Source organism: Pagrus major, chromosome 17 (genome assembly GCF_040436345.1).
Source record: "Pagrus major chromosome 17, Pma_NU_1.0".
NCBI classification, from domain to species: domain Eukaryota; kingdom Metazoa; phylum Chordata; class Actinopteri; order Spariformes; family Sparidae; genus Pagrus; species Pagrus major.
Genome location: NC_133231.1, coordinates 27,765,629 through 27,789,032, shown reverse-complemented (window position 1 = coordinate 27,789,032; position 23,404 = coordinate 27,765,629). Strand labels below are relative to the sequence as shown.

The following is a 23,404-nucleotide window of genomic DNA, read 5'->3' as shown; positions in this document are numbered from 1 at the left end:
TTGGCAGGAACCTGCAGCTGCAGTTATATCACCGTGTTAATATGATTTTAATGTTGCACTATATAATATCTTCAACAGTGAGTTGTAGCGTTCATGAGAATTGGAGAAAGGGTCCTTGTGTCTTTGCATACAATAGTGTTCTGCACATGAACTTAAAAAAATATTGGCTATTTTTCTGAGGAAACGTGAATTCTTGCTGAGATTTGGCAAGAATTTACAGGGAATAACAGGATATCAATTCCAGTTATTTCCGGCATTTAACTCCCAATCCACCTTCGGCTATTGTTTGGACCACCGAAAAACAATTGTATGTGTCATCACAGCCTGAGTTTTCTTCTGCCTGATGGGAAAATGATAGAATGACAGATAGTGGGAGTGCTGTATTCTCTGTGGACTGTGAGGTTTCTTTTCACCTGCCTTCATGGAGCAGTTGTGCTGTCCTTGGTGCTGAAGAAGCTTCCCCTCAGTCTTCCTGTATACAACCCCAGCTATGCCTCAGTGTCCATTATTATGTCCTTTTGTTAGAGCCCTGACTGTTGTAACCCTTCAAAGCTGTTGTTCAAAGTTTGTAGGTGGATTTTCCTCAGGCCATTCTCACTGGCAGGGGTCCAGTAACAGGCTGTAAGCCAACATGTAGACTTTGACTGCACTGTAAGAGAAAAAAGCTGTCCTTGTGTAGACAGAACATCACTCTTTTATTTAAGCCGTTAGCATTTAAAAGTTTTCGTTGTTGCCCAGAACTATTTCACACAAACACACACACACACACACACACACACACACACACACACACAATCACAAGACATAGAATAATTTGAGCACCTCCTGGGGAAATAGCTTCTTACTACTCGCAATGACAAACACTGCCACCAAGATGGGTCCTATTAGGTTGATTGGCAATTAGCCGCATTTGTCAGGTAAAAAAGAGGTCTAGCAATCAGCGCTTTGATAAGCAAGTTTTCAAAGCAACATGAGACAATTAAAATAGCTGGTAGAGGCCAAATCAACCTGCATGAGCACTGGTCGAAAAAAAAAATGGAAACAAAACGTATTTATTATGTCGAGGGGAACAGTTTTAAAAATGTAATGACAAAATGCAACTAACACAAACTGCAATGATTAAGATGAACAGCACTGAAACCTAACCAAAACCTAACCATAGCACTGTCATATCATAAAACAGATCTACAGACAGGACGCGGATAAATGATGTTGTCATGCCGATCAAGCATCAAATCAGAAACGCTCAGCCTGTCATTCTAGAGGGCATGGACACACAGCGTATTTTGTTGGTCATCATTTGGTCCTGAACTGTTGGACACACGGAAGAAAGCAACTTAAAATCAGCGGCTGTGGCTCAGGAGGTAGAGCGGGTCATCCAGTAATCGGAAGGTCTCTGGTTCAATTCTCCTGCTCCCCCGGCTGCAATGGCGAAATATGCTTGAGCAAGATACTAAACCCCAAATAGCTCCTGATGAGCAGGTTGGCACCATGAATGGGTGAACTTGAGAAGTGTTGTAAAGCGATTTGAAAGGTCAGCAGACTGGAAAGGTGCTACAGAAATGGATAGAATAGAAAGTCCTTTTACCATTTAGTCCAAAATCACCTCCTTACCTGATGCGCTGGTTTCTTACACAACAAAAAAACTGTTTGGAAAAGGGCAGGCACTTTCAAAAAATACTTTGTGTATGATAGGACGAACCATCAGTCCATCACCGTTGATCGTAACCAGCAGAGCCCTTTGGTAAGGGCATCAAACTATTACCGAAGCCAGTCGAGACGGATGAAAAACCTTTTTCTGTGCTCTTCTTTCTATGAAATAAACTCTCCGGTTCTGATATAAGTGATGCTATTGCGGCATCTACGCTAACCTCTTGAGGAGTTGCCATTGTTGTTTACCAACAAACAGTCGCTTCTCTCGGTGGTCATCACTTCTGAACCACACCTGTAGCTGCTATCTGTAGTTAACGCCTGTGTGCCTGGCCACAAGCTCATAGCTTGAAGCCTGGCAAGAGAGATTTGTGCAATCATTTGATCTCAGGAATCCTGCTGTCTCGCAAGGTAAATCATCTCCCTGAGCTAGAAGAAAACTGTTTTGATCACTTTCCAATACATCAAGAGAATAATCAATGGACCAGTTTACAAAGTTTAAGAAGACACACTTCAGTGCTCCTTGTCATAGACTCTCTAAGTCTGTTGAACTCTGCAGGGTTTTTCCTTTTATTTGACACCTGCCTGTAGTTGTTTCAAGGTTACGGTCCTCCTATCATGAAAGTTTACTTTTTATTACCCCTGTAGATTTGACAGACTGCAGTGGCAGGTGTCTCAGGCTCCAGGATTAAAGAACACTTGTTATTTTCAATCGCTTTGTTTGTACATTTCTTGACCAAAGCACAAAGATGCTTCAGCTCTGGTCTCCTGGCCATCTGTTGCTCAGAGGCAGTGTTTCCTAGCCTGCACTCTGGAGGGACTTGACATAGTATTTTTTTTCTGCTCTGCATGTCTTCATCTGGCACAATTCAACTGTCAGGTATTCTTGATCAGTGCTCTCATGGGATCCCAGCAGAACAAACAAACATGGCCGCCTGCACCCTGCTTATGCAGATGTGCCCTGTCTCATTCACAGATGGATCTGAGCTGTCTTCCTCCGGCAGCCTGAGGCAGTGAACCTCACAGAGAGCATGTCACACACACACACATGCAAACAGCACACATAAATGCTGACTGTCAAAGCCCAATAGAAAGGAGAGACACAACAGAGAGAAATATGTCAGCGCCTGAGGCTTGGGCTGCTATCATCCTATCGGGAAAGCTGTTGTGGTGTGAGGGAAAAAACAACAACGTCTGCTTATTGATTCTGACAGTCTGTGTGCTGACTGGTACCAAATGTGTTTTTGTATAATCACACTGATGCTGTGGAATTTGTGAAAAATGAAACTGAATGATTCATGCTTACGATGTTCGACAGTAGCTGTATTAAGCCCAGTCAATCATCCCTCTGCCATGTTTTCTGGTTTTCTAATGGAGGCTGTGTTTACTGTGACTGTGATAGATAGCTGAAAGCCCTCAAGAAGGAGGCCAAAGACACCAGTGAAAGGGTCCTTGAAGAGCCGCAACTGCTTTATGCTAAATTAAACAAATGATGTTCTTATTTTGTAGTCCGTAATATTGATAATGAAATTAATTAGGCCTTATCTTTTCCCACCAGACCTTGTTTTTTTGTGAGTGCATGTGTGTGTACACTCTCTTACAACTACTGACAGTTCTTAGCTTTGAATCTCCTCTCTTCATCCTGCTCAACCATCTGCTCATTTCTCGAAAAACTGCCTCTCGCCGAAAAGATTACTCAACACGCTAATAGCAGCAAGCAAAACATAAGCATTAGCCTGGCTGCTCGTTTTAATGTTGTGCTTTGGGACAAGCTCCCGGTGCCATGTTGTGCGTGTCCTCGCCTCGCTACAAATCATGACATTTAAAGATCATTATGAGATCATGACTCTGACTGGAACCAGCCAGTCAGTTAAAACCAGATGCTATTACTGGATGGCTTCATTCACTTCAGAGTAAAGCATTTCCACAGTGATAAACACACAAGTGAACTGTTAAGACAAAGATAGAGGAAAACATAGCATAGAAAATTGTGCAGTTAGGTTGAAATACCCCGAGTGCCTTGTAACTAAACATTTATTCCTCAAACAAACAACAAAATCACTGTGACAAGCACAATTAATATTGGAACGAGAACAGGAGAAGTAAAGGAGGAAAACAGCGGAACAACAAAATGTACACATAATAAAAAATGCATAAATTACAATATTACATCGAGCTTTAACACCCCCACAGACAGAGTCTCCCAGCCAAGCATTGTGCTGTGAATATTCTGGCTCGTATTGTGTTCTACCATCAAACATTGCCTGTTTTTTGGGGAAAACTGGAATATAATTGAATTTTAATCATCTAAATTTGGATAATACCCATCATTAGTGGGGCTACATCATAATGAGACTAAAAGGGGAACAAAGGGGATGGTTCTTCTCTCTGTTGGAGGTAACATGCTAAAACTCATTGCCCCATATGTAAAGCACTTAAAACACACAGGTCGATAACAAAGGGGATTATATAAAACAAAATCAAGAGTGAGAGCTGCACTAAGCAAGATTTTTACTGCAGAAGAAGAGGAACGTGCCACGCACACTCCATCCACCCAAATCAAATTTTAGGAGTCAGATAAGGACAGATGAGAACTGCATAGAGAAAGTTACCAACCTTTTTTTTTTTTTACTCACAGATCTTATTTAGGGTCTCATGAGGTTTGGGCCAATCTCAGCATGCAGTCTGTTAGCAGCCTATAACACAGACTTTTAGACCTATGGTTGATATAGAGTCTTCAGTTTATATGACCTGTCAACACAATCTCATCTCAGGGCGTCAAATACAGACGGCGCTTTGTCAGGGCCCTCGTTGTTTCACAGAGACGCACAAGCTTACCTTTAGAAGCTTACCAGAAAGCCTTTCTAACACATTGAGCAGCAGTTTTTTAGGGTTTAGGCTCAATCACTACTTGGTTAGGTGAAGGAAAAGCTCGCTGACATTTGTTTTCACACAGGATGCATACCCTGGCCTCCTGGGGGAATGTCTTGTGTGCTAAAGGGTACCTTCTGTGTCTGTATGAGACTCTGAGAGACGTGACAAAACGTCCGTAGCTACACTGGAGAATAAGTCCAGGCTGCTGTATTACTTCAAACTGTGGGCGGAAATCAAACCCCTGAATGAAACTGAGACTTACAGAGAGAGAGATGGCAACCCAATTCTGCAAACCACAGATATGTTGCAACTTTACATTTCTTTAGGTTCAATATGCTATTCTAGTTGTGACAATGCTATGCTTATGATAATTGGTTGGTTGATTGGTAAGGTTTGGGCACTTGGTTAGGGTGCGGAAAAAGATTGTGTTTTGGCATTGAATGCCTGTTTTTGGGGATACAAACACGGCTTGCGATTTCCCAAGTTCTCGTTACAAACATCCAGTTTTGTCAGATGTCGACAGCTGGAAATAGTCGTAGTCTCCTTCAAAATATCCAGTGGTGTCATAACTCCACCAGCATCCCCTCCAACTTCTGATCTGAAAATCAGGTCATAAACATGTAATGTAAATGTGATATGACACATTTTATAGTACTATATGACATGTACAAATGGGAAACGTTAAGCGCTAACATTTTACTCTAACAACTGGGCTGGAGATGGACTACATGCACAGGCTGAACCCAAGAGTTGATCCTAACTCCACTCAAAAAGGACCAGGGCCAGGATGGAAAGCTAGTTTTTACCTCCTTTGTATCAAATGATCATAAAAGTACAGTACAGTACAGTACATTTATTAAGCTTTTATCCAAAGTGCCTTGCAATAAGTACTGTACACTCAACCATATGGATACAACCCAAAATTGAAAGCAATTAAAAATCGACGCCATCAAATGAGCTGAAAAGTATCAACTGCTACATTTAGTAGTTTTAAAATTAATGCGTTTCAAAATGAGTTTCTTGTCTGATGCTACTGTCGACAGGACATTGTCGGTGTCTTTCACAATCACCTTTTCAAAATTATACTGAAGTCCGTTCCCTGACCTGTCTGCTGTAATTAAGGCCTGGTTAGGTGTAAGCACAAAATATACTTGGTTAAGTGTCAGCAACGGTCATGCTTAAGGCTAAAAGAAGGAGGCAGGATATGAACAGTTGTATTCAAAGTCATTCATCTTTGTTTGACCAATTTTCCAACCTGACATCCTTTCTAACAGGGTTCATTGCTCTACGACAACACCATGTGACTTCTACCTTTGCTACTGAGAGATTAGTCATAATTCAGACCATAAGGAACACAGATTGTTTTAGGCATCTGAAGCAATAAGGAATGCTGTTGTTTTTCTTGTAAGGACAATCTCACCGGAAAATATGCTTGTGTTTGTGTGTTTTGGAGAGTGAATCTAAAGGGTGAGCAATCTGCTGGGTCTCTGAGCGCTCTGAGGTTCGGTTTGGTATTCAGTGCGTGTTCCATCTGGATCAAACGTGAAAGTCAAGCGGTGTTTTTTAGCTGTAGAGTTTTATCTGAATGGGAATATTGTTTTATTGCCCATGCTCTTTGAAGAGCATGGGCAATAAAACAACTTTTTCAAGTAGTAAAATGTAGCTTGAGACATTTGTAGCTTGAGACATTTACCATTTTTGAGTAGCAGAGGGAGTATTACAAGGTCAAAAGTTTAATCCCCTCTTTGTCAAGCTCTTGGAGTCAAGAAATCTTATAGCCTCAGTGCTCTGATCCCTCATGACGAGGAGAGAATCAATAAACAAAATAAATGTGACATCTTTATTCCCATTAGAAACATAAATAAGTCATGCTGAATTTACAAACACACAGCAAAATACAACTAACAAACGAAAACTTTGCGGAAGAAATGTTTAAAACATGCTTATGAGAGTTTTGGGATCACTTTGCATGGATAACAAGCCAAACCAATTCTGTCCTATATGAAATTTTAATGTTGGTGTATGTTGTTGTGATATTTCTTCAGGGCACCTGTTTGCATTTGAATCTGTGCTGAATTTGATCATATCACCAGCCAACATCCTAAAAACGAATCAACAAGGGTGTTTAAAGAATGAGCTTGTGACAAACCTAAATGAGAAGTTGTGTTTGTTTTGGTTTGCTGAGACATAAATAATTTGGTTTATGAACCAGCAGATCTATAATGCATATATAATAAATAGCTTCTCTCTCTGTTCTGTATATACTTTGATTGTGTTTAGATCCTGCAGATTTCTATTTATTCTTGTCCTCACACTGCTTTCTCTGCCAGGTATCCCTTCATAAAGAGCTCCTTCATCTCTGCACACTCTAAATATCACAGAGTCAAAATAGGTTCATGTATAAAGTGATAAAATCCTGGTTAGCACTGGGGTGTAGTGTAGAGATTGTTCTGCAGTGTCAGGTTCAAGGGTGGGATCTTGCATCTTGTTGAAGTGTCCTGGGGCGAGACACCTGTTCATTCACTTCTTTATGGACGTGAGCATCAGCTGAAGGCTAAAAATGTAGATGTATCCTCCCCCCCCCCCCCCCCCCGCTGCATCTGGCAGCTGTTTTTTTCCCAGGGACCATTCACTTGTATGAAGACACCAGAGGATTTGTTCCGCTCGAGAGGGATTTAGCTCTGTCTATTGGTATTAAAAATAAATCTCTCCTTGTGTCGCCGTTACATTATTACATTTTCCCTGCGCGGCTCCCTATCGCTTCCCTGATAACACTGTGCTAACGAGTATGGAACGCCCAGAGGAGACACCTCATTCCTAGCAACATTAAACCTGACCCAGATGATCGCTTTGTCAGCCATAGGTTGAGGAAACAAAGCGGCAACATCTCGCTACGAGAGCGGGGACGCAGTGTTGCAGAGATCAGATTACAAGATGTCTTCCAGCAGGTCTATCTCGACCTATTTATCTCAGCCCAGTAGTATGCACAGGGGACCTTAGGTGCTTAATGACTGGAGATTAACCATAACCCTTGTTCGAAAAACCTCGGCTTGACCTCATATTCTGTGCCATCAAAAGGATTATCACTCGCTGATAGCAGAATCCTGTTAAAACAAGGGAGTTTCTGTCCTGAGGCCGCTCTGGTCGTCTGCTGGCTTTAGCCTGGAGGAAATCGGTGCGTTACAGTTTCCTTAGCAGTGAAATATCCATGTAAAACATCCTCCTGTAGACCGGCTGAACAGTTCCTGTGGTGCCTGTATGGGGGTTTTGACCACCTCTTCTCTATACCTTTCAAGTACCAGCCAGATGGCATACATCAGCCATAAACTGGATGTGATTACATAGGTTTTCATCAGTTTTTATTGCCCTAGATTGTGGCTAGAATAATTACATTCTGCAAACATCCAAGCAATACCCAGATGGTTGATGTGCCAAACCTCTAGGTTATATTTATTAAAGCTTTAAATCATGGATTATATTTCTAGCAGTGACTATTATAAATGTCAGTTGATTCCCGACTGAAAGTCATTTAGACCTGGTTGATGTTTTACAGTTTAGTTAAACCATCCATTTTCCCATCGTCGTAGGAAGCTTTTAAAAATATGGGTAGGAAAAACTAACGAGGGTCCTGGGTTCTTCACTAGAAAATGTTTTAATAGAGTAGATATAATTTCCTGCGTTTTGGTTCCTCTAAGCAGGTGGTATGATACTTTTACCTTGCTATACCAGCATGAGAAAAATTATTGGTACATGTATCATTTCATCCAGAGGAAGTGTCTGGCCCCAGATCACATATTTGAGGATATTAAAAAGCTAAACATACAGAATTGATTCGATGACTAATTTATTATAGCTCTATGGCACAGGCTCCTGATATTTACTAGATTTTTTTGCTAAAAATATATATTTGCTAAGATTTCAAAAAGCAAAATCCAACACCACCAATAAATCTAATGAAATATCTAAATTAATGTGACACAATTAAACACCAAAAATGACTCCAGGGCGTTGGTGCTTTTGGTTGTTTTTATTTAATAAATGTCATAACCTCACACAATTATCAGGTTTCCAATTGTAACTAATGGTGGCACTGCAGTAACAGTTAAAAGACTTATGATAATAAAATAAAGATTAATTTCATAATTTTCTCTCTCTCCCTCTAATTTAGTCTCAGTTGCCCTCTTACTTTCCTTTTTGTCATGTCTCGGTTCTTTCTACCTAGGTCAAGCTCTTTGCTCAAGGCTTTTTGTGGTGACAGTGTGTGACCAACCTTAACTCAGCTGCCTGGCATTCGGGCATCAGTGACTAGTTAGCATTTGTGGCACTTGTGTGTGCATGCTATGTATATAAACTGTCTGAATAAGCATCTCTTATTAGCATTAAAATGTCTAAAAACGACGAGGTCGAGTTCTATACTTACATTATCTTTTAAGGTTCCCTCAATGTTGACACCCAGAGAAATTCGATATTTTATTCATTTATTTATTCTAATAGGTAATGGTGCGTTTCATTTGCTCACCTGTCGCTAAAACTTCCGGGGACACATCAGATACAACAGAGACTGAGGAAGGAAGTTGGGGAATGTGACTAAGCGTTTGAATAAAAATTTATAACGTTATCTCGTCTGTGGACTTTTCTGCCCAAGTCATGTAGGTAGATTTTCATAGGCAATGCTGATTGTTTAACAATTAAGACAACAACTACCATGATCCCACGCTACTTCATGACATTGAACTACATCTTTTGTTGTAATGGTTTAAATGAGAGACCCCTGGTGGCAGAAATAGCACACAAAGTACGGTAAATAATAAAATAAAAGTATATGTTCTATGATCTTTTATTTTGAAAAGCTATCAGTGAGCACTGAGTTGAACATATTGCCATTATCCCTGTCAATAGAAGATTGTTTATTATACATTGTTTAGGGCTCAGTGTGCAGTGACTCAGTTCATTTTTTCTGACTTCATATTCTACTCACAGTTGCCAGCACCTCTTTGCTCTTCAGTACACGCTGTACTTAAATCATTGCTTCCTGCAGGTGGTAAAGTGCCTGCAACTTACACCACAGTTTAATTTTGGCAAACAGGGAAACATCACGCGACCTCCCTGGGACACTATGTTATGTTTCTGGATGATGAAACCTGAAAAAAACAACCTCTTCTGCTTTAAAATGACCAGAAATCCAAACCTTGTGTTCAGGTTTTATCTGGTCCTCAAACAATTCAGAGGCTAAAGAGTGTGGGAGGTGTAACCAGTGTTTTTGTTCAGCTCCCGGTGATTTTTAAAGAAAGCTGCTTTTTTCCAGTCTGTTACTTGCCCATGGATTAGATTCAGGCGTAGTTACTGTGTTGTGTGAGGGGTAAGTGTCAACAGAAATCCACTGAGCAAAAATCTACTGCTGCATATCAACATAATTCAGTTTATTTGATCTTTGAGGTTTCAGACCACTAACTGCTGTGTTTTGGTGAATGTGTAAAGAGTTCCCAGCTGTGTAACTCCACAGCCCCACTGTGTTTGTTTTTGTTGCCTAGGTGTCCAGACGGCCCTCGCCCCAGCACAATGCGACCATGTCAGCTCCCCTGCAAGAAGGACTGTATCATGACCCCTTTCAGCGACTGGACGCCGTGTCCGGTTACTTGTGACGCAGGTACAGTGAAATAAAAATGAATCCTAGAAGGAGCAATGATCTGGAAATGACGTGAAGTAATACTGCTTCATACAGGAATCACAGTTATTATTCTTGGGTTTTTTATGTACTGGCCCATTGTATTTAAGTTTTTTGTCTATTTTTGTTTTTTTTAATAAAGATGTCATTTAACAAGCTGGAATCGGAGAATTTTGATTGTTTTGTTTTTTTAATTGCTCAAACTGATTAATCGATTATCAAAAAGTGAGCAATTAATTTAATAGTTGACAACTAATCAATTGCAGCTCTAGTCTTAGCCTTGAAGTACACACAGATGCAAGTTTTAATTCACTGTGCTGAAAAACTACAGAGGTGGGACTCTGTAGCACGGAGCCAGACACATTAACTACCACATAAACACATGCACTCGCGTCTCGTTACACATAATTAATTTGACAGATTGGCGTGTAAGACAACCTCTAGGCCGACCTCTTTAAATGTGCCTGGAAAGCCGACTTCGCTCGTGGCTACAAGTGTCAGCGAGTGCGTTGTGGTCTTGTTGTTTTCATGCTGTGAAAGAAAAACATTGTTCAGACGAGGTCACCTTTGTCACGCAGCCATTGCCCGAGCTGTTGAGCAGAGGCGAAGACATTAAACTGATTTACGACTGAAAATCATTATCGTCCACATTTTGATGACCTCTTCATGCGACACGGTGGCATAAATCTCCACATTCTGAGCATGCTGCACCGATGGCTGTGCATTTTAATTTGATGCTGTTGATATCTTCAACTTGTGCAGAGAATTTCCCACCACCCACGTACATAGGTTTAAACCAGAGTTCAGGACTATCCGGAGGCTCATTTCATCTTAATGAACTACTTGAGGGCATCTCAACACATGTAAATACCATAAATTTAATCTGAGTCAATTCCAAGGTCTAATGGGTTTTTTCTACATCATCGTTGTTGGCTTGATATCCCAAGCAATTAGACGTGCGTGTTGTTTACGATAGCTGTCCAATTAGATTTGGCAATAGCATTCTCCAAGTGCATTCTTCAAAGACTGTAAACAGAGTGGCCAAGCTTATCATTTTGACATGTTTCTCATCACTTTCCCATGCAGACATTTTTTATTTTAATTCAATAATTGTGTGTGTCTGTTCAGCTGGTAATGCTGTGAAGACCAAACAATCAAGGAAACGTCTTATCATCCAGCTGCCATCCAACGGAGGACAGGACTGCCCAGAGGTGCTGGAGGAGGAGAGGGACTGTGAGGTCCCCAAAATCTGTCCAGGATTCAGGTAAAAATGACTACATTGATCCGATAATGCTGTCGTCAGATAGAGGATTGGCTTTTTTCATGTTTTTTACTGCTTGGATTGACAAAGTATCAGTAGGTTGAGATGTATTAAAGGACCTTTTAGCTTACTTGTTTTTGGCCTTGACCTTATCCTACATATCATTACATAGACAGCCATATATACACATATACGATTACCTTACTATACTGTAGACCTACAAATGTCTCTCATGCCTGAGTGGCTCTACATCACAGTCATGACAGGCCAAAAGAAAACTTTAAAAATCAAACCCAAATCATATTTGGTTATTATCATTATTTTTGTTGTTATGTTATATGATATGAAGACATAACGTTCATGTGAACTTGAACACTGAAGGGTTATGGGCTAACTAATTTACTGATAATACAGCAATATATTGTGTTTGATGACAAAAACAATAGTTTGGGTGCTTGCCTCATTTAACTCATTGTTGACTCCATGGTGAAAGAGTTGTTAATTGCTTAATATATGAGAAAGGGCTATTTTCATTATTCTAGGAGAATTGCCATAATTTTAGACTGCAGCGTTTTGTAACACCAAGATTTTGTCTTTTAAATATTATGCCAGTAATTTTGTTTTCAACCTCAATATAGCCTTGTGTATCTACTTCTTATGGTTGTCACAGTGATCATGAGAAAGGTCAAATAAAGCTAACAGGGTCTACATTTCGACCCAAGGTGGTTTTCTTGAGGAGACACACCACTCTGTATCATGTTTGATGTTTGATAAATAAAAAGTGGGCGGTGTCTTTTTTCTGCTCAGAAAAAAAACAACAGAGTGGTCAGTCTTCTTATACATCAACGATCTAGGGTGAGTATTAGACAGGTAGCTAGCTAGCAGGACGTCAGCAACTGGGTGTCGAGCCGGTGAACAGTTCTCAGAGGGTAAACACAAAAGTACATCATAAGATTGTTTTTAAGCTTAACTTTTAAAAACGTCTTGTCTATTTGTTAAGCCAATGTTAGCTCAAGCAGCTAGCTACACTGTAGGTGCTTGAGGTAACGCTAGCTAGGTGTCGTCTGGACTTAGCTGTGATTTTTAGCATAACAGTTTGATGCTATAACGCCATATTTTGAATGTCATACTTGCGGGTAATAAATATTAGCACATGCCACCTGCTAATTACAGGATACATGTTGGCTGTGGTAGGTAAAACAAGACAAAAATATCAGGTCACTTGCCACCATATGAGATAAGTTTTTGTAAATAGACCGAATCACCGTGACGTCGCGCTAACAGTCACTTCCGGGTAGAAAACTGTCAGCTGACTTACATTTGTGGAGATGTGAAATCTGCAAACTTACACAGTTAAACATGTTGGTTCGACCTATTTGATTATTTCATGTAATATCGCTATGCTAGCGTCTCACCACAGGGATATCTCAGGCTAACTGCCAGTTCGGGGTAAACTCAAGCTATCATTTAACAGGTAAATTAGGTCTCCAACCAAACGTTAGGGAATGTGTTGTTATTAATGAGATATGAAAGCATCAAACATGCGTTGTAGTTTAATTAGACGTGTACACTTTGAAATAATACAATGCAAAAAGACAATAAAGTTGTATGTAAGCTAATGCCTGATGCAGGGGTTTTCTACCTGGAAGTTACTATTAACATTTTGATTCTGTCTATACTGATAAATATTATTATTAAAAAACAGTTATTGGTAAGGTATTGAGGTTACACAGTATATTCAATCAATCAATCTTTATTTGTATAGCGCCAATTCACAGCAAAAGTCATCTCATGACACTTTCCAAATTGAGCAGGTGTGGACCCTACACTTTGATTAATTTATTTGCAGAGACTCAACATGTCCCCCACGAGCGAGCATTTGGCGACCGTGGCGAGAAAAAACTGCCTTTTAACAGGCAGAAACCTCGGAGCAGGACCGGACTCAGTGGTGGGCGGCCATCTGCCTAGACAGGTTGTGTTGAGAGAGAGGGAGAGAGAGATTCCTACTGTCAGACAGCATTGACTCTGTGTTTACGATGCTAAGCTGTCCTACGTAGACACCACTGATAGAATATCTGAATACATTTGTGCCAAACTAGTCACATTTTCTAAAACAAATACATTAAATCAAATAACAAAGAGGATTTTTCTCTGACTGACTCTACAAGCAACAACATCAAGCAACTGCATAATTTTATCTAAATCTATTCATGTAGAAACAAGATATAAGAAAAAAGAAGTTTGTGATGGTGCTTGATACTGTCACATTCTGTCTTGTACTGTACGCTGCAAAACAAGTTTCCTTATGTAGTTCAGCCTTACAAACAGAACTTTATCACATATTGATTGTCTGATATGGTGCAGTACAATGTTGGTGTTTAAGCAAACACACTGATTGCTAGACTGCCCTGATGTATTCCAGGTGGAAAACACACAAATGGAGGAAGTGCCAGCTGGTCCCGTGGTTTCTCAGGCAGAACAGCGCTGGTGCACAGGAGACCTGTGGACCAGGACTTCAAACAAGAGGTATAGAAACCAATCTCTTCATCTCCCATTCCTCCCTGAATCTTCACTGAACCATTCCTGATCATCGTAAATTAAATTTTTGCTCATTGCGGTGCATCTGGAGCCCGGCCACGAGGCACCAGGTGGATGTGCAAAGGTTTAGAGAAAAGGCCACTTTACTTAGAGAACGCATCAAATCTTCACACTTACAAGATACGACACAATTGGAGGCTGACGCACCTAAAAACATCAGCAAGAGACTTTTTTCTGATTGTTTTTATTTTTTGTTTTTTTCTCCAGAGTTTGGATTTCCAAACTCATCATATGCCTCTTGAGACTCGTTTGACAGTTTTGGTTGTTTCACTGCTGGCTTTTTTTTTTCACCTCAGGCTCTTGTCATGCAATTTTAATCGAGTGTCTTTTGTTGAAATTTAGGAGGAGATATGCTGCACCTTGCTTATAGCATAAGCACAGCCAAACATCTTGTTCATATGGGCTTCACACATAAGTGAAGAGTATTCTAAAGAAGTCGTGGCTCTCTCTTTAAAAGCATATTTCCTCGCCTTTTTATAGAGGATGGATGTACCATGTAGTCCTGGGAGGCTTTCATAAAAATCCAATTTCAGGGGGTCACGCAGAATGATCAATTTCATTATGTTCCAGCTCCTATAGAAGGCCATTATTAGTGCTTATATTTCTGGTTTTTTTTTTTCGCTAGCTCATAATGATGGATGGAAGAATCAATTTATTCGTGAAAATGCTTTAAGGTCCACTTTAGACTAACTCACCGCACTATTCTCTGCAGCTTCTCACTGATTTGATACCATGTGACACCTGATGTCCAGACGCTCCTGCACTTGTCGTCATCCCTTTGACACTTCTGAATGGCAGGAATCATTTTGTCATTGACTTAAACTATATAAGACACACTGTCTTTTCTGGTCTGTGTTTTTTGGCATTGTATTGCGTTGTTTATCAGGACAGAGGCTTTCCTTGGAGGGGAAAACACTGTAGAAGCACTATTAAATACACAGAACAACTGAGAGCATGTGCTTCCCTTTCCTTCTTGAACACACACATACCTGACCTCGCACACCACGAGACGGAGGCTTTCCAAACCAATAGCAGTGCCCATGGGGGTTCAGCAAAAAAGTGCTTAGAGATTGATTTCTCTATGAAGGTACAGCCCTGCAGAGTGTCTGCATCACAAGAAAATGAAATATTGCAGCAACAAAAGTAATACCCTTTATTGAAAGAACAAAGAAGGGGGATGATGCAAGCTAACATAAATTGACCTGTGGGCTTCAAAACAATTGAGGTAGAGATGCAATTGTTTTTGCTCTGCTTGTGATTGTTATTTAGCCCTCCATGAAATCTAATCTGAATTATACAGTCTGTTTTTCATGAATTCTCAAGTTGCCCTCTTTAAATCTCTATTTGACACTATGTTCGCCAGTGGAAAAAGACATATTAGGATCTCTTATGTAAACACCCCAGCGATTTTATGTAAAAATACATAAAAAAGAGCCACTCAATTCAGTTATCATTAAAGGACTATTTCAACATTTTGATAAAAAGGTTTCTTTGCTTTTTTACTGAGAGTTAGGCAAGAAGATTATGTGTATGTATTTATTGGACTATTAGTTTGCATAGATGTTGTGTGGCTAAAGTCAGAGCTAATTTGTTTATAAAATAGGAAGCACCGTCATACATTGAGATTTATAATATGCACCATATTTTATAAGCTGATTATATTTTGTCTAGACAAACTTCTAACTATAGCTGTTTAGTCATAGTACAATATCTGTCTTTGAATGTATCAGAGTAGAAGAATAAAGTAGCGTGGAATGGAAGTATGGAGGTAAAGTACTTGAGTAAATGTATTTTCCACTACCGAAGGTCACTCATTTCCTCTTTTATTACCATACATCATTGGTTTGCACTTTTTAAAACCTGCTATAACCAATCCTTCTGTTGAAACAATAAAAGATAAACCGCTTTATGGCCCCTTACACGTTCTAATGAAGCCTTTTTGACCCGTCTTCCTCTAATTCTTCCAGCTGTGTCCTGTCGCCAGCTGGATGGGACGCAGGCCGACATCAGCGAGTGCCTGAAATTCGCCAAGGCCATGCCAACCATCACTCAGCGCTGTCAGCTCCCCTGCCAGGATGACTGCCAGCTGACCAACTGGTCCAAGTTCTCGTCCTGCACAGCTGACTGTGTGGGGGTCCGCACCAGAAAGAGGGCATTGATAGGTGGGGAACACAAAGTGGCACAGCACAGACAATGGGCTGTTGTTTTGAATCCTTTTCCGACAAGCTTATTTGCACTGTAGTTTAAGTATTTGTGAGCTACCAGACAATTTAGGGGGTCATTTTAGTGGGCGACGCTCCAAGAGACAAGGAGTAAAGTGAAACACAAGGTCATAAATCTATTCATATAGTTCCTTCCCACTAAATGCTCCAGTGGGATTAAAGCAACAAATCTGAAATATCTGCTCAGCCTTTGTTATCCATCAGAGTGCCCCCAGAGAGTTGCCTGTGTATCACAGTCATAAAATCAAAACGACAAGAGTGGTGCAATGCATTAAGGCACCTTCATGAGAGGTTACTCGGGGGGGGGGGGGGGAAGTCGAGTTGGAACTGTGAGAAAGTGGATTTGAAAAGCTGTTATTTTCCCCTGATGTGAGATCTTCTGACCCATTCACTGGAGTGTAAAAGAGCAGAGAGATCAAGTAGTGCATATAAAGTCTCTTTGAAGGAGTGGTTTAATTCTTCTTAGCTTTCAGATGGTTTGGATTTTATTTTATCCAGATTCCTTCCGCTATATTTGAGAAAGTTATCAGCAATGTCGGCCGATCCCTCGCACACCCATTTACCAGTTAAAACAGTAACTTCAAGATTTAGAGTCGTCTTTATCCTCTTATTGATCTTAATAGCCTTTGTTCAATCCAAAAAAAATCCAAGACAGTGCAGTTCAGTTTTCTTGAAGAGGGTAGTACAGGTGGATCATTATGTTGAACAAAATGTCTACTTTTCTGCTGCTTGTTGGTCACTGTGACCTTTACAGACAGATGCCACACAGTAATTTGTTTTTTTAAATACAGTTGGGAACAACCAGCTGTGGTCCTCATTGAGGGTTAACTGTACAAACCTTTGCTGAAATTATCTTAATGCAAAAAACTGTTAAACCAGCTTTATGGAGACACTGGCACCTGCAGGTAAAGATGTTGTGGGCTGTTAGGTAGACAGTCACCATTTCCTTATTTACACGGGAACAACTCCTGCCACAAGAGAAAAAGTTTTTTTGCATAGTGATCAATGATTAACGATGCTTGACATGTCTGAGGATAAAAAAAAAAAACGTCAAGCTGTTTCAGTAAAAGAGCACTCTGCTTGAAACTATTTTTGCTGGCATAATCTATCATCAGGAGTTGCTGTCCCCCCATGCATGAATCCCACATGAGGGACAACAACTTTTTTTCAGTCAGTAAACTATGCCAAGCCTTGAAAGTGGCCTTGAGTATCATGAGACTCAAAGCCGCTTCAGCCCTACAGAGACACAAATCCACCAACACCAACAGACATGTGGAGTCACTTGTCCCAAGGCTGTTCTCCTCATCTCTGTCCGTCTGATCTACTTAGGGAGAAGCAAGAAGAAAGACAAGTGCAAGAACACGCAAATGTACCCTTTGAGTGAGACCCAGTACTGCCCCTGTGACAAGTACAATGCCCAGCCAGTGGGGAACTGGTCAGACTGCATCCTGCCCGAGGGAGGCCGTGTGGAGAGCAGCCTGGGGATGAAGGTCCAGGGAGACATCAAGGAGTGTGGACAGGGCTACCGCTACCAGGCCATGGTGTGCTACGACCAGGACAACAGGCTGGTGGAGACCTTACGCTGCAACAGCCATGGTGAGTGAACGTGTGTGTGTCACTGCAGAGGTTAAATCACAGACTTGGTTGCTTTGTTGAAGGGTTGGTTCACCAAGATTTCAAGAAAGGTATCTCTAGAAATGTTTAACCGTGCTGGAAGTTTGGTTTTGTCTGTTCAGGAGGTTTTGACATCTGCCGATGAGCCTCCACTCACAGTGTACCTCATATAGATATTATGTACAGATAACATGGATAATGCATTGCTTTTACTGAAAAAGACATTCTAAGTTTCACATCTCATGAACTCTACTTAGTTCAAGAGGAGCTTTCGCACTTTGGTTGAAACAAACCCACACAGCACACATACATTTGTTGTAGTTTCAAGAGTTAAGCTGCAGCTTGTGTGGGGGAGTGAATTTATCAAACATATAGATGTGATGAAGTTAGAGAGTACATTTTTATTTACAGCCCACACTGGTGAAAGGTCTGTTAGGCTCCCTGCATCCCTCTCCTTAGTGTAAGAAAGCCAACTGGGATGTTACTGAGTTCAGAACAGAACCACACCCTCTGACACCACGTCACCCCTGAGAGACATTAGTGTTTCACTTTAGCAATAGCTCACAAAGGCCATGATATATTGTTCATGTTGGGCTGAACAAAGCCCCTTAGCTGTGATATAATCACAATATATCACAGCCTGGAGTGATTTATTGCTTTTATTAAAAGGTTACCAAGTATGGCTGTATGAAAGTTACACACATTCAAATTTAAACAGTTTTTTTTTTTAATAACGTGTTCATAAAACATTCACACTCTTGATCTTAAATGTTTCCATTTTATAGCAATTGTAATAGTGACAGTGTCTTACAGTGTTGCTTAGAGAGAAGCAAGCCAGATATAGAGTGGAGGAATGCAGAATTGTGCGAAGGAGTTGGACGTAATTACCGTCGTAGGTGGTTAATATTTCACCATCCGATTACTTGATTTGATTTATCTGTTTTATAAAACTCATTGTAAATTTTGCGTGATTCAAACTACTTTTTTACTTAAAAAAATATAATACAAATGAGAACTGTTGACTGTGTGTTCTGTGAATCATCCTATTTGTAAGATTTTGCTGTTGAAATGACCTGGACAAATAAGACCAAAACAATCTGCAATGCTACATACATGTAGCAGTAGAGGCCAGTGCAAAAATATGATTTTTTTAGAATTTGGGTCAGCTCATCTTTAACTTTGGCTTGGGACCCTTGATGATGGAAGAGGCTCTGACAGAAATCTGCATTTGAGCACAGAAGTCTTGAGGTGTAGCACTTTATGTAGCAAATCAGATTTTCTTTCCCTCTCCAGCCTTGGCCAGGTGAGAAACATACTGTAGCATATCAGATTGCTGTAGACGCAAGGGTAACTTTTTGTTCTGTTAAATATTCATCTGAAGTGAAGGATTTTGTTTGTGCATGTATGAAAGCCCCTCCCATGGAGGCTAGAAACTCATTTTGCATCCTGACTTTCACATAAGGAGGCCTTTTTCTGGCACACTCCTGTCAGAATCATTTGTCTCCTTGTTGTAAGGTCTTATCTTAGATCCAAAATACTTCAAGCAAAGAATCCGGGCTCAGAAACTCGTTGTGAAATTGCTGTGAAATAGAATGCGGGAGATGTTCAAATGAATACATCAGCGTTGTGCATATATAAACATGGTTTTAGTCTCCTTCTGTGAGTCACAGATTCAGATATGCGTCAGTTAATCTGAGTGTGGGTGTGACAAGAGCACGTCGTAAGGATGGGGTTGTGTGTGTTTGTCAGCTTCTGTGTATTTTTACACCTATGTGAATGTGTGCGAGTGCATGTGTGTGCGCGCATCCATGCATTCATCTTCAAGCATCGTTGAGCTCAGAATAAAAGATCGTGTTCCTTGAGGTGCACACAAAAACAAAAACACATTCATGGGGCTTGGCGTTAGTACATGTGAATCTCAAAGATATCATTAAATCTCTCTTTTATCCTCCTCATTTAGTCGCTCTTCCCCTTCGCTCTTTCTGCCACTCCTGCTTTCATTTTCTGTGCCTTTCTCTCCATCTCAGCCATCATCACTTTTAATCTTGATAAGAGGCGGAGACAGGGTCCTTCCACGACTCTGCGGCTGACACAGTGCCGTTGGCTATGATGGTGATCAGGAAAACTGTGCCACTGTTATCTCTATATTCCACAGACATCAACAGAAAAAACGGGATTATCATTAAAAGTGCACGTTGATCCAAGCTTTGTGGTGTTACTCACTTTTTAGCTTGCCTCATTCCTCTATGAGAGGGAGTGAATATTATTAGAGAAGTAACGCTAAATCTTTGTGAGAAGTAAATGTGGCCTCTCTCTTCTGCAGCAAGTGACAATATGAGGATCGTCAACTACAGAGAAAAATAAATCAAAAAGGAGTTTTGTAATTGGTGCATTATATTCTTTATTTTAACTGTATAAATTATTTAAGTCAAGCTTGAATGCAGGGAGACTCACTTATATTCAGCAGCACAAGAAGCCAGTAACATCCAAATGACAAATTCCTGATTCTATTAGTTCCCTGCAATGATTGCAGTCAGCCACAAGAAGATCTAATTAGTGTGTTGTCATGTTCAATATAATCAGGACTGAGGGGGTAGAGGCTCAAGACCAAGACACAGTGTTACAGCTCAAGACAATGACTGGAATTGCTTTGGTCTGCTATCATTAAGATGGTGTCTAAATCGGAAGTTTTTTAAATCCCATCTCACAAAAAATGTAACCGTATCAACAAAAATCTAATGGCTTTATCTACTACTATTAACACTGTGCCAAAGGTCATGGTGTAGTCAGGGGAAATCCTGCTATGTCCTATATATGACATTACTCATAGTTCTTATATGTATGACTATAAGCGACCCATGATGCTTTGACCTTTACCGTGACTTAATATTACAGGACAGCTCAGGGTGCCTTAGCCCCGTCTTAGCAGGAAATGGTGAAGGAGGAGGGAATACAGTCACTGTAGGAAGCCATAAAGGGTAAAGCTGAAGGGCAAGTATCTTGCTGTGGACCTGTGAACTTGACCAGTACTGCAGTGACCAGATTAGTTGGTGCATGACGAGTCATATTTGTAATAACAAGAGAAACACACTGAGAGCTGTGCCGTATAATTGAGCTTAAGCAGTTTTGAGTGTTACAACATGTAGACAGTGTGCTGCCAGGTTTGAGGACTGAGGTCAGTGTCTTTTAAGATTAGTAATGTGCATCAAAGGGTCCTTCTGGCCTTTGGTAACTCTTATTCCTCTTTGCTCCATCCTGAGCAAATAGCCTCCATAGTTATTTTCAGAGCAGCCAGGGATTTGGCTGTCCACATTGCCTTGGAGATGATTGTGGTGCAGGAGGTGTAACAGGTCAAAAACCTGGCAGTAATGTTGGAGGATTCCTGGAGCCAAAAGGTTCATGTAAAGCTTCACAGGCCCACCACCCGTCGAGTGTTTGAAATTTGGTTTCAGAAGCCAATACTATGGTGACTGAGCTGGGATTTATTCCTGGCTGGGTGGCCAGAAATAAGTGGTGGCTGGATCTGCGATCAGGGTGTGCTGGGTTCCCTGGGGCCCAGCATGCTATCAGTCCTTGAAAGTGCAAAAAAAGGATGTAAAAAGTGTTTGGCAAAATCCCATTACTAACTGATGTGGGTACAAACATCAATCTAGTAGTGTATACCCCAGAGCTTTCCATAGTCCAGCCAGCTACTTTATAATAGTTCTGATTAACAAGTTGTGATTCACCGTGCGTACGACCCTCTTTATAACGATGTGAATATGATGGTCGATATGGATGGATGTCTGTATCAGCACCGCCCCCACATGCGCTGATTGAATGTGTGTGTGCAAGCACTCAGCTGAGAGGTTGTGTCCTGCCAAGCGGAGAGTCGTCTCCAGTGTTTGACAAATATTAGCCAAATAACTGATGACAAAAGACATTAAAAATTGAATTGATTGCACAGACAGCAGATATCCTCATTATACAGGCCACTTTGGAAAACACTGGTGGAAGTGATTTGACAATGGCACAGTAAGCATTAAAAAAGTCCACTGAAAGCACTCCATTTTACATATACTTAACTCTGACGTTGAAGGGCTTAATAAACAAATGAGTGAATTAACTTTATTTACTTTGAGCATTTTACAGCAGAGCCATAGACTAATTGCAAACACACATTAAAACAGCAATATTGTCAAAGTAACAAGCCTGTATCATTAAGACATTTAATGAGAAAAACATATTACCCCTTAAAATAAACTTCTCTATTTTTGCTCAATTAGAGTACATTAATGTTTCTTGTTAAATAATACATTAACCATTGTGGCATTCATGAATTTTACAGTGAGGTTGCCAATAAATAAGAAAGAATAAATAAGGTTTAATGATTCTTAATCACAAAGGTTTCCGATCATTCAGGAATAGGCATTGTTAAATATGAATCAGGTCTTAAACCAGCCATGTCTGAAAAAAAAAACACAAATTTACTATCAGGTCTACAAAACTTTTTTTTTATCAAACGTACCACTATGCAGGTGATGTATCTTATGCCATATTTTGTGGCCGTGGTCTATTTTTTGTTCAATCTTTCCTTCTGAGGTTTATTTATGTCTTAACATTGTGTCAGGTTGCTAGGAGGCATCCTGCGTTTGCAAAGAGAAAATAACAACTGAGCATTACCATGATGAGAAAAATAGCAATGTACAGATTAAGCAAAAAAAAAAGACGTTAGTAAAGTGATTATGACTGCTGTCAGAAACCTGTCTATTTTCAGAGTCATTTAAATGCATATCCCAGTTTTCAGTAGGAGGTTCAAGAGCTGGTTGGACAGTTAACATTTCAGGTGCAGTTGGGCTGTCAGTGTTTAGAAAAGCTTCACACAACAGTGACAACTGCTTAGGGAATTACAACAGGAGCTGGTGCCAGGTTAGACGTTGACTTCTGAAGGCAACAGTAGTGATCTCCTAGCTGGACTCATCCCAAAAACCTCCCTGAGCACTTGGCAAGACACCCATCAAGTTTATATCAGGTGAACTATAAGTGAACTGCAGACTGAGGTGCTGCAGCTTTTGCACTGTGAGTGAACTTAAAGTGACAGCATCAGTGATTTAGAATGACTAGACTGTATGTAGGGCCTACAGTGAGAGGTCAGAGATCATGACGCCTCAGCTTCAGCTTCCAGAGGCCATGCTGAACTCAGCAAGGTGTTGATGCAGAGATGCTGATCTGGACTCTGGGGCAACAGAGTGTAAGGAGGTCAGGCAGAAGTGTGTGTGTGCGTGCATGTGTATGGTTGTGATCATTATGTCGCTGTGCATTTAGTTTGTGCCAAAGTGCTGCCAGGATTGAAGTCCTGACCGGATTAAACAGAGTTTTTATTTTATAATCATATTAGCCTCAAGAAATCTTACTGCTCAGTTTTGGGACTGCATAGCAGCAAGATCACCCTTCAACTGTCCTCTTTAGCTCAGCCAAGTTTAAACCCCATGCCTAAGCTCCAATCATCCATATATAAAACACATCCAAGTGTTTCTGAGC

General features: G+C 40.5%; 1 protein-coding gene across 1 annotated transcript in view; it reads left to right on the top strand.

The window, feature by feature from the left end:
• Positions 1-23,404, top strand: part of thsd7ab (thrombospondin, type I, domain containing 7Ab) — a 147,154-nt gene that overhangs the window by 84,061 nt on the left and 39,689 nt on the right. The window contains exons 12-16 of the mRNA XM_073484541.1: positions 10,056-10,171; positions 11,318-11,453; positions 13,873-13,976; positions 16,016-16,210; positions 17,600-17,866. Coding sequence (XP_073340642.1) covers positions 10,056-10,171; positions 11,318-11,453; positions 13,873-13,976; positions 16,016-16,210; positions 17,600-17,866 — 818 coding nt within the window. The remainder of the gene's footprint in view (positions 1-10,055; positions 10,172-11,317; positions 11,454-13,872; positions 13,977-16,015; positions 16,211-17,599; positions 17,867-23,404) is intronic.